General features: G+C 52.4%; 1 protein-coding gene across 7 annotated transcripts in view; it reads left to right on the top strand.

Annotated features, from left to right (window-relative positions):
* ADCK1 (aarF domain containing kinase 1) overlaps positions 1-10455 on the top strand; it is a 142355-nt gene extending 131900 nt beyond the window's left edge. For 5 of the 7 annotated variants that reach the window (XM_087448111.1, XM_087448108.1, XM_087448113.1 and 2 more), the window contains 4 exons: positions 362-511; positions 1731-1928; positions 7293-7486; positions 8793-10455. In XM_087448111.1, coding sequence (XP_087304237.1) covers positions 362-511; positions 1731-1928; positions 7293-7486; positions 8793-8964 — 714 coding nt within the window. In that variant the 3' untranslated portion in view covers positions 8965-10455. The remainder of the gene's footprint in view (positions 1-361; positions 512-1730; positions 1929-7292; positions 7487-8792) is intronic. The other 2 variants (XM_087448110.1, XM_087448112.1) reach the window with 1 other exon arrangement.
* Positions 10456-12082: the final 1627 nt, after the last annotated feature.

The raw sequence follows: 12082 nt of genomic DNA, 5'->3' as shown, positions 1-12082 counted from the left end.
CCCGGGCGCGCACCAACGCACCGCTTCTCCGGCCATGCTGAGGCCGTGTCCCACATACAGCAGCTAGAAGGATGTGCAGCTATGACATACAACTATCTACGGGGCTTTGGGGGAAAAATAAATAAATAAAATTATAAAAAAAAACAAAAAGAAAAATAAAAGAAGAACTGGGTTAGAGCTTAGCTTCTATCTTAAACTCAAGAACACGCACTCTCAAACCATCACTTCCACCGTGACTGCTCATGCCCACTTGGTCCCTCTGGCCTTCCTTTTGAAAGTGACCAGATCGAGGGACCAGAGTAGAAGTCTCTGAGACAGGTAGTAATGTGGCACAACCCCACCCGCCTCCCTTCTCTTTCAGATCTCGCGCAACCTGGGCAAGATGTACAGTGAGATGATCTTTGTCAACGGCTTTGTGCACTGCGACCCCCACCCGGGCAATGTGCTGGTGCGGAAGCGCCCAGGCACGGGAAAGGCAGAGATTGTCCTGTTGGACCACGGGCTCTACCAGGTAGGAGAGGCCTTTCCCACCCAGCTGGCCCCAGGGTCTGGTGCTGCCTGGGCTCAGAGCCTGCTGAACTCCTCTATCGGCCATAAAAATGGGAGGCAGAGAGCCAAGGTAGCTGGAGAGGGTCCTTCCCTACCCCAGAGATGTCGTTTTGTGTAAGTCACAGTCCTATAAGTCCAAGCTCAGCTTCCTTCCTGATAACATGAGGTTGCTCACACCTCCTTTACAGGCTGCTGTGAGGAGAAGATGGGAATGTGCCTGGATGTGTGAAAATGCTTTTTGGCTGTAAAAAACCCTGCTTCCCAGGGAAGCCCAGGCTAGGCAAGATCCTGGGGTGTGAGCTGACTGCAGCTGAGCTGGGACTTCAGGGGAAGGGGTAACAGCCCCAGTGAGGATGTAAAATGTAGTGGGAACGGGGGCTGGGAACTGACAGGGGCTGGAGGGCCCCAGACTCTGTCCTCTGGAACCTGGGATGCAGAGCTGGTTCGGATGAGCCACGAGTTCCTGCCTGGAAGTTGGGAAGTTCACGCCAATCATGGTACCCAGAGCCTGGCTTGATTCCAGGAGGTAGATGGTCTCGGGGAGGTTTCCTGGATGGTCTCCTGCTCCTCCCCTCAGGGCCCTGATCCCATATCCCAAAATCTTGGCCTCCTTTGAAAGGCTCAGTGATATTGGGCGCGTTAGTTCAAGGTAGGCTAGCTGCTGTCACATACAGCCCCCAAACGAATGATGGCCCAGACACAGCAGACGTCTCATTGCTTCTCATGTACTAGTCCTGGGTGGGTGGAGGAGTCTGAAGGCAGGGGCTGACCAAGTCTCTGCCTCCCAGGCCTCCCTGGGGCTGGTCCTGCCATCCCCCAGCAGCAAGGGTGAGGGTTCGGAGAGCATGCGTGGGAAAATGTTCGTGGGCCAGGCCTGGAGGTGGAGCTTCTGCCACATTCCATGGGTCGAAGCTCAGGCAAAGGGCCACATCTAACTAGGAAGGAGGCGGGCATGTGATTTTGGTGGGGAGTGGGTAGTCTCTGCCACTCAGGACCAAGGCAGGCCGAATAGTAGCTTTGAACTTGGACCTTCAGGGATGGTTGAACTTTGGGGGAGAAGCAGACATTTTGCAGGAGCCACGGTCTTCATCCCCCTCCTCCACAGTGGTCACACCAGCCAGGGGCTAGGTCTTTCGTGGGCAGAGGAGGCTCAGGTCCTGCCTCGGCTGCCCCCGCCGTAGGTGCTCACGGAAGAGTTCCGCCTGGATTACTGCCACCTCTGGCAGTCGCTGATCTGGACTGACATGAAGAGAGTGAAGAAATACAGCCAGCGCCTGGGAGCCGGGGATCTCTATCCACTGTTTGCCTGCATGCTGACGGCCCGGTCGTGGGACTCGGTCAACAGGGGCATCGGCCAAGCTCCAGTCACCGCCACTGAGGTGGGTGGCCCCCTCCTGGCCCTGTCTTCCCCCGCTGAAGGGGCAGGGCCAGGGCCAGGGATGGCCTTTGGACGCCTTCCAACCCACTGTCTGAGGTTGTCGACTGGTGGGCTGTGGAGGTGGTGTGGTGGGCAGGATTGGAGATATACTGGATGGGAAGGAAGGAGAGGAGGAGAAAGAGTGTCCCTGGATGGAAGGAGGGAAAGGGAACCACATCCCACTGTCTCCCTCCTGGCCTATCACCCCGGGGTATAAACAGGTTGTGTTAACTGTATAGTCCAGACTTCTGTGGCTTTCGCTCCAACCTGCTCACATAAGATTTCAGGCTTCCACCAAGTCCTGCCCCAGAACTTCTGGGAATCCCCAAGGACTGTCTCATAAGTAAGTCTGGCACCACTTCTGCTGTCTCCTGCTGGGCACCGTCTCCCACCGCATGGTTCCTCTAGGGCACCCTACTGGGGAGAGAGTCAATTCCTCATGTCATACTCGAGCAGTGCTGCTTGAAACAGCCTTTTTTGGTCTTTCTTTGTAGCTCATTTCTCCACTGGATCGAGACAAGATTCCCATGGAGTCTGAGCTGAGACTGATCCTAGAAACACCTTCTCCTCGTACTCATCCTCACCTCTGTCCCCACCACAGGGACTTATGGTGTGGCTCACTCTTCCCGGCTCAGAGTGAGCTCCCTCCCAGGCTTCTCAGTCCCTCATGGAATTGACTTCTGTCTTCCCAGTCTGTCAGTGTGTGAGACACATGCAGACTCACCCGTATCCATGTGGGGACAGGCTCGGGCTCAGCTGAGGCCACTGCTCACCACAAGGGACAGGGTCCTGCTTGTACAGTCAGAAAGCCCTGGGTTCTAGTTCCAGCACCTGCTCGTCCTGGTGGCATGACCTTGGATAGTTCTTGTCACCTCTTTGAGCTTCAGGGTCGTCCCCTGCAAGCTGCCTTATGATAGGGGGCTTTAGGAATGGCTGGATCCAGAATCTCAAATGATGTCGCCAAAGGGGCTACCTCTTGCCATATTTTGGTTCTGCCTTCCTCCAAATTGACATCATTCCCCAGCAAGCTTGATGGCAGAGATGACCAGCAGCCGCCCCAGCCTTGCATAGCTGTAAGGCTCATCATCTCAGAAGAAGAGAGACAATCTCCTTCCTTTATTGAATAGGAGTGATAATTTCTGCTGTATTGATAATGAACGTAAAATATCTCCCCATACTTCCTGAAGTTTGTTCATTGAACAAAAATTTGTTTGGTCCTATGCTGAGGACCCACTGATGAACAGACAGAGAGGCCTTCCGTGTATTTGCAGTGTGGTTGAGGGAGACAGACAGTACACAAATGAACAAGCACGTAAATGGAATAACTGCAGGTTGTAGGTACGAGGGAGGAAACAAGCAGGGTGCTGTGACCGTGAGTAATGGGGGTGCTGTAGATTAGGTGCTCAGAGAGGGTCTTGCTGAGGAGTTGACATTTAATCTGAGGCCTGAAGGACAAGAAAGGCACCAGTCACAGGAAGAGCTTGCAGAAAGCATTCCAGGCAGAGGGAACAGGAGGTGCTAAGGCCAGGGGAAGAAAGAGTTTGGTACGGTCTGGAGTGTGGAGAGGTAAGTATGGAATGGGGAGAATTTGGAGTGCTGGGCAGGGAAAGCATCATTCATAAGCCATGGGAAGAAGTTAGGATTAATTCTCAGTACAAAGCAAAGCCTTTGACAGGTTTTAAGCAGGAGAAGGACGTACTCAGCCTTGCTATTTTAAGTATCTCTCTGGAGTGGGCAAGATGAGCAGAGAGCAATCAGTTAGGAGGCTGGGGCAGGGCTCCAGGTGGAGGGATGTTGGGGGTTCAGACTATGCTAGTGGCGGTGGAGGTGGAAGGAAGCAGATGGAGCCAGGGTGTATTTTGGATGTGAGATTGAGAGGCCTTTCTGTTGGCTTGGATGTGGAGAGGAGGATAAGGGAGGAGTCAAAGTTGCATCATAGCTTTTGGGGGTGAGTTATAGGGTGGGGGTGGTGCCACTTCCTGGCAAAGGGAAGACTGTGGGAAGGATGTATGTGGAGTGGGGGTCGTCAGTAGTTCTCTTGAACATTCAGATAGAAGTGTCATGGGCAGTCAAGCTGGAGCTCAAAGAAGAGGTCCAGGATCGAGATATAAACTGGGGAATCCTCAGTGTGTAGATGGTATTTAAAGCCACAAGATGGACAAGATCACATGGCACACAGTAGGTCCTCAGTAAATGATATCTTTTTTATTAAGTTAGAATTTTATTTTTGCATTCTTATTCATTCATAAAGACCCAGCATAAATGCTACTGTATTAGTCTGCTTGGGTTGCCATATAGAATATCACTGACTGGTTGGCCTAATCAACAGAAATTTATTTTCTCAAGTTCTAGAGGCTGGAAGTCCAAGATCAAGGTGTCAGCAGGGTTGGTTTCTGGTGAAGCCTCTCTTCCTGGCTTGCAGACGGCCGCCTTCTCACTGTGTCCTCATGTGGCCTTTCCTCTGTGTATACACACTCCTGGGGTCTCTGCCTCTTCTTATAAGGACATCTGTCCTGTTGGATTAGGGCCCCATCCTTATTAATGCACTTAACTTGAATTACCTCCTTAAAGGCCCTGTCTCCAAGTACAGTCACACTGGGGTTAGAACTTCAACACAGGGATTTGGGGGGCGACACAATTCAGTCCATAGCACTGGCCCCAGAAGGTTCTCTTCATCACCTTTGCCAAAAGTGATCCCTTAATACTTGTATCACTCATGTGCGAGCACCTTACACTCCCTTGCATGGTAGTGATTTGTATGCTTATATGAACTCTCTAACTAGTTGGTGAGTTCCTGGAGGGCAGGAATCCTGTCTTGTACATCTTTCTATAAGGTCCTGCAGTCCTGGTGTAGTAGAGAGGTGTTTGTGTAGGTTCTGGGGACACGGACTCCATTTGCTCACTTTGGACAAAAACCCAGAGAGAGAATAAACTTAGCCACTCCAGGCCATCCCACTCTCTGAGATGTGAGGGCTCAGTTTTTCTGAGTCCTAGTCTTATTGAGAATTAGGGGAACCTCCAACATTGTATCAGGTAGGATGTTTTCCTAACTAAAAGTGGCTTAAACCATTAGGAATTTGTTCTCTCTGTAACAAGAAGCCTGGAGATGGGTGGGTCCAGGTTGGTTAATTGAGCAGATCAGTGATCTCAGGGCTCCAGGCTGACCCCTCTGTGATTCTCTTGGCTTCCCTCTCATGAGTCCAAGATGGCTGCACCAGTTCCAAGACTTACATCTTTATTCTGTGGTGCCCAGAGGTGGGAATAAGGGGCTATTTCTTCTCACATATCATTTCTTAAGAGCGAGAAAACTTTTCCCAGAAGTCCTCCAACAGACCCTCCTCGTATCTCATTGGCCAGAATCGTGTCACATGTCCACGCCTAAACCAATCACTTGGCAGAGGCATTGAGCTCAGAGCTGACATTGGCAGAGGTCAACCAAGATTCCTCCTGGGGCTAGCGAGAGGCTTTGCCTCCCTGAAGAGCACAGCCCCAAGGGGTCCAGTGAGCAAAAATGGGGTTCTTTTAACAAAGGAGACAGGGGTGATGGCTGTTGGGCAGGCACCCAGTGGGGTCTACTGCCGACACCCACCCTCAGGATATGTCCAAGCTTGAAGGCTGTGCTGCTCTGAGAGAAGCCCCCGCAAGGGAGCGTGGGGGAGCACAGGTGCTTCCGTTCAGACTGCGAGGGGCTGTCACCAGGCCACTCCTGACCTTGCTGAGAGCGGGGGTCCCTATGGCAAGCGGGGCCTTGATCTGGCCCTAGCCCTCAAGTAGGGTGACCCGCAGCTGTGGCGGGAGACAGCGGGGAGCCAGACAGCCTCTTGGTGTCTGGCTTGGTGTTGCGATGTTCCAGTCTGATAGCTCCTGCCTGAGGGACTTTCAAGTTTCATAGCAACTCCGTTATCAGCAGTATACACTTGCTCCTGACAGGGCTGAGAGTTCTGCTTCTGCTGCAGGAGGTGGCCGGGAGGTGAAGCCTCGGCAGCGCTGCTGGGCCCCTCACTGTGACTTCGATTGGTACCAGCGCCTCCCCATACCTTATCTCTGATGACCCTCTGGGTACTGCTGGGAGGCGGGCACAGAGGGTAGTAGCATTCCTGTTTTTAAGTGAGGACACTGGGTCAGAAGAGGTGGAAGGGCTTACCCAGGGTCACACAGTCAGCTGTGAGGTGAGAGGCAGTATAGCCTGGTGGTGAGGGCGCACGCTTGGGAGCTGGACTGCCTGAGTTTGAATCCCAACTCACCACTTACTAGCTGTGGACCTTGGGCATACTTAACTTCTCAGTCCCTCAGTTTCCCCCTCTCAAATGGAGGTAATAGACTCACCTGATAGGGTTGTTGTGAGGATTAAATGAGTTAATACATGTAGACATTTTCTAAGTGCCTGGCGTACGCAGTGAATGCTCAGTATGTGTGGGCTATTGTTGTCACTGTCATCATCATTGTCTCTCTGGAGACTGAGAAGAGAGTGCCCCTCACTGTCATACTCAGGACCCTGGCAGGGGGCAGTTATCTGCCCAGAGCCATGCAGAGCTCAGGGATGTGGGAGGGTGGGAAGAGAGACCCCGAACTCACACACCAGACTGGGGTAAGGGCTGGCCCTGGATCTTGCACAGGACCTCGGGCATTGGGGGTGCCGAGACAGTGATGGGCGGTGGGTGTGTGGGCAGCGGGGGCTCTGGGTGGGTCTGGTGGGGCACGGGCTCAGGCAGGGTATGGGGCAGGACTCTGGAGTTGGGTTGGGGTCAGGAGCTCAGACCTATGAACTGCACTAGCCTGGGCTTGGCTGAAGGGATGGGGGACATGACTCAGCCAGTAACAGGTTCCAGGGCTCCTTCCAGGCCTGGTCTGAAATTGCTGGCCAGGAAAGAAGCCTTGAAGAGGAGTGCAAGGGTGGACCCCGGGACTGAGCGGCTGGTTGATTCCAGCCTCATCAAAGGGTGGTGGGGAGGTAGACTTCCTGCCCCAGTCGTACTGGCTTGGGGACTTGGGGGATGGGTATTGGTGACCTTGGCTGTGGGGAGCCAGGGATGGCAGAGGCAGCAGAAATGCAGCCTGGCCCCTGTTGATGTGCTTCTGTACTGCGTCCGGGACTGGGCCAGAAGTTGGGGTGAGACGTTCCGCCTAGGTTTTTCAGGCTACGAAGCCCCTTGTGCTAAGCTTCCCTGTGGGGAGGGCTCCTAGTGGTGCCGAGGCAGCCGTGCTAGAAGCTCCCTCCTGGAGCTTCCGTGCAGCCCCTCCGGTCACAGGCTGCCTGGACACCCACCACCCTGGGCCCCACTTCCCACACCCAGTGTCCATTTCTGTCTCCCTGTTGCTGCTTCAGGACACAGAGATCCGCAACAATGCGGCCAACTACCTCCCCCAGATCAGCCAGCTCCTCAGTCACGTGCCGCGCCAGATGCTGCTCATCTTCAAGACCAACGACCTGCTGCGCGGCATTGAGGCCGCTCTGGGCACCCGCGCCAGCGCCAGCTCCTTCCTCAACATGTCACGTTGCTGCATCAGAGCGCTGGCCGCGTGAGTGGGCTCCGGCTTTTCCTCTCCTTCAGACTCCCTGGCCTGCCCAGGGGTCCGCTTGCCGCCACTTTCTCCACCAGGCCCCAGGCCCCTGCCTGAGCTTCCCAGTCTCCCTGCAGGAAGTTAGCGAACTGACTGATGCCTCAGAGCGGTGTTTTTGGGTGGTCCAGAGAGCCACCTGTACTTGTTAAAATGGTAGATTCTAGGGCCTCACCCTGCTGGTCAAGCTTTACCCTTAGTCAAGTTTGAAATGTTTTCTGAGAGTCTCAGTCCCACCCAAGTGTCCCCTGGGCTTGGGATCAGGATGCCCCGATGCACGTCCCACCTCTAACTGGTCCTGGGACCTGACTCGTCAGGATTGGCCAGGCAGCAAGGCCAGTGTCCTTTTCCCTGTAAGTGTGGCTGTGACTCAGGAGGGTGTCGCCAGCAGGCTCTCTCGGGATCTCAGATCTTTTTAGATGCCTCATCACCCTCAGGGTATTGATGAGGAAGGAAAGGGTGCTTCCTTGGGGAGGTAGTGGCAGAGGAACGAGGGTTCTAGGTCCTTCTACCTAGAGGGTGGAGAATACACGGGACGGCCCATGCTGTGGCTGCACGTTCTCACCTGAGACAAGAGGCCTGGACTGTGGTCATCTCCGAGCCCATCCATCCTAGGCAGGGAATGGGTCATTCTGTAAACTGGTGAAGGAGAGTTGACCGCATGTATCATGCACCCACTATCAAATATCGAATTAGATTACGGCAAAATAGACTGCATGAGGAAAGGGCTGAATGTGATTTATTCTTCCTCTGAGGGTTCAGGAAGCAAAGTCTTGAATAGGTTATCACCATAAACGCCAATTTTCATCATGTCCTTTCGTTGGTGCCAAAGGGATTGAGCTGGGCTGAATCCATAGTGGCCTCAGCCTCCCAGGATCAGCTGACCAGGTTTCCAGTGACTCTTACCCACAGAAAGTTTGGGAAAGCTTTTATATTTGAGTTTGGGGGATTCTGGATTGGCATATATTCACTATACTTTTGGAAAAAGGGAAACATTGGGTTATTCTACCCAATGGGTCCACTAGGCCCTTGATGCCCTGTGAGACAACAGCTTTTGCTTAGCCTGCTTATCTGGAAAACTTCTTTGGAATAGTTGAGTTCCTCTGGTCCCCGACTGGGCAGTGGTATGATCACGTAACCAGGAGTTGTCCACTGGGGCAGGGAGCTGGTGAGTGGGCAAAGCCACCATCTTCCATTTTTCTAAATGATACTGAGTGTTTCTTGCCTCTTTGTCTCTCTATCTCTTATTCTCTCCTTCCTCCTGTAGGCACAAGAAGAAGAATACCTGTTCGTTCTTCAGAAGGACCCAGATCTCTTTCAGCGAGACCCTCAGCTTATGGCAGATCAACCTTCATGAACTCATTCTACGTGTGAAGGGGCTGAGGCTGGCCAGCTGGGTCTTGGCCCTGCTTTCCTGGCTGTTGCCTGCTCCACTCTGAGGGGACTTGCTGCCCTCTCCCCCTGTACAGTGTGACCCTGTGGTGGGCAAGGGGTCTCCCTCACTCCTCACTCTTTTGGTGTGTCTCCACCCAGTTGCCTCGTTTCTGCCATGTGGTGGCCTGGACCCCCACGGTCACTATGCACAGCCCCACGTACTCCACCTCTGGAATTCCTCTCCCACACGGTAGCCCTCGTCTCTGGGCCCACAAGCTGTGCTGTGCGATAGGTTTCTCTCCTTATCCAGGGAGAAGGTCCCGCAGTCCACTTTCCCTCTCCTGCTATGTGCCGTTGGGTTGGATGCCCCCCCACTTCTGTTAACCCTTCCTGTTGTTAGGATGGACCATGAATCCCACTGAGGGCATATTTAACTTACAGGAAGTTTGATTTTGTTGGAGGGGCGCATGGGCTCTGAGCTTGCTAGAGGACGGCTTCTCTCTCCCTGTCACCTGTTGCCCTGTCACTCCCCAGAGGTGTCACACCTTAGCGAGGTGCTTGGCATCTGAGGCATGCTCCGTTGTGTCATGATAACCCCTTTGGTGTTTTGTATACTGTATTTCAGTAAAAACTCCTTCAGGGTTACAGGGCAGGGCTTGGTCGGTGGGATTTTTGTTCTAGGTTGTGAGTGCATCCACTTTGGCCATTAGGTACGAGTGAACCTGGATGCCATGTGCCGTTGTGGTCTGCTTGGCTTCTTGCCCCTGTATCCTTCCAGCCTCCCACTATGGGGCCGCTTCCTGCTCCTTGTAGGTTCTCTGCCTTTCCAGGACTGAGACCTTGGTCAGAAGAGTTGAGGAGCTTAAGGCCAGGGACTCAGAGGCCCAGCTGAAACTGTGGACTTTGGTTCCCGTGGGTTCTCACCTCATTCCCTGTGGCCTGGGCACCTGTCGTGTTCTGCTAGTTGCCTCCTGACTTAGCCCTTTGGCTCGTCATTCGATGCCCCCTGTCCTGGAGACTATAGTCTAAACCTCAGTCACTCTGAAACCTCCTTTTCCCCTGTCTGGATTCTGTTCTTCCACCTTATTGTCTGCGGCCAGCCTGCCCCTCCCAGCTCTATCATCTGCCCCTGTTTCTGGGACAGCCCCAAACTCCACTCTAACTGCTGGATCTGTGCTCTCCAGGTGCCCAAGACCTCACATTTGGCAGGTCCTGGCTCTCACGGAGCTCCCATGCTCACAGACAGTGATTGTATTTGAGTCTCTCTGACCTTACTTCACCCCATTCATGGGGCAGAAAAACCTCGAATTTGAGTCTCATTTTCTGTTCTCTTTATTCATAATACAACAAGCAGATTTTCCACTGACCAGAGACGATTGCAATCCCTTTATTTCCTGAAAGAATTAATTGTTCTTAGTGACCAGTTGGATGCACCCAGGGACCTGAGAGAATAATTTGCAAGATCTGTTATTAATCATGGAGATGCATGCTGCATATTATATTTTATGGTGTCTTTTATAGGCGCTGAAGTAAATATAAATGTCCTTTGTGTTCAAGGTAATGGTTACTTGCTTTTCGCTTTTGGTTTAATGGTTGGCTTCCTGCTGGCCTGGGATCTAAAACATCAGCATGTTGCCAGTGGGCCCAGCACCCAGAACAGATATCCAGGGAGAATAGAGAGGCTGGCAGAGTTTGGGGTACAGGGCAGTTTGAAAATAGGAGGGGAGTAAGCTGATGATAATTGAGTTCCTTCCACATGTGAGAGAACATCCTAGGCTCTTTGTAAATAAGTGACATCATTGAATTGTCCCATCAGCTCTAGGAGGGGGAGGGTTATTAGCTTCATCTTACAGAGATGGGAACTGAGGCTCAGAGGGGTTTAGTAATTTGCCTGAAGTCACACAGCTGCTAAGTGGTGGTCCATGCTTTGTTTTTTTTTTGAGGAACATTAACCCTGAGCTAACATCTGTTGCCAATCCTCCTCTTTTTTGCTGAGGAATGTTGGCTCTGGGCTAATATATGTGCCCATCTTCCTCTACTTTATATAGGACACCGCCACAGCATGGCTTGATAAGTGGTGCGTAGGTCGACACCTGGGATCTAAACCTGCGAACCCCAGGTTGCCGAAGAGGAGCATGCGAACTTAACTGCTATGCCACCGGGCCAGCCCCCATGCTTTGTTTTTTATTCCACAGTGCTGTAGAAATGGATTATACTTGCTGTTTGGGCTGTCGTATGTGCCTGAATTTGGGTCTCAAACATCCTGATTTCAGAAGAAATTGGATTTTCAGTGGAGGTGGAGGAGTGGTTGAGTAAAGGAGACAAAAAGTCCTGGAAAATGCAGACAGTCCAGCATTTTCTCTGGGGCCCAAGATAGGATGGACGTGGACCACTATGATCTGCAATGCAGTTCTGACACTGACCACCCAGAGTTAGTGCAGACTCCGCAGGCTTAAGGGCACGGTTCCCTGTAAGACTGCCCTCACTTCAGACACAATCTGTAGGTTTGGGGGTCCCCAGGCCACTTGCACTTCTTTTTTTTTTCTTTTTTGTGTGAGGAAATCAGCCCTGAGCTAACATCCGATGCCAATCCTCCTCTTTTCTTTTCTTTTTTTTTGCTGAGGAAGATTGGTCCTGGGCTAACATCCGTGCCCATCTTCCTCTACTTTATATGGGACGCCGTCACAGCATGGCTTGACAAGTGGTGCGTTGGTGTGTGCCTGGGATATGAACCTGCGGTGTGCCGAAGCGAAGCGCACGCGCTTAACCACTACGCCACTGGGCTGGCCCCCGCCCCTTGCACTTCTAAGCAACTGACTACAAATTCTGAGCTTCCCCTAACCCCTTCAAGTTCAATAATTTGTGAGAATGACTGATAGAACCCAGGAAAGCACTTTACTTGTGATTACAGTTTTATTATAAAGGATACAAATCAAGACCAGCCAAATGAAGAGATGCATAAGGCGAGGTCCAGGAGGGTCCTGAATGCAGAGCTTCCATGTCCTCTCCTGTGGAATCAGGGCACATCACCCTCTCAGCATATCAATGTGCTCGCTGAGCTTCAGTGGTCAGAGTTTTTATCAGGGTTTCATTACGTAGGCACGACTGATTGAACCATTGACCACATGCTTGGACTCCATCTCCTGCACAACCCCCCTCCCTGGAGAGGTAGGGTTGATATCG

Source organism: Ceratotherium simum, chromosome 24 (assembly GCF_057802395.1).
Source record: "Ceratotherium simum simum isolate JZ-2026a chromosome 24, ASM5780239v1, whole genome shotgun sequence".
NCBI lineage: Eukaryota > Metazoa > Chordata > Mammalia > Perissodactyla > Rhinocerotidae > Ceratotherium > Ceratotherium simum.
The sequence above is the reverse complement of the archived record's forward strand: the minus strand, read 5'-3'. Positions and strand labels throughout refer to the sequence as shown.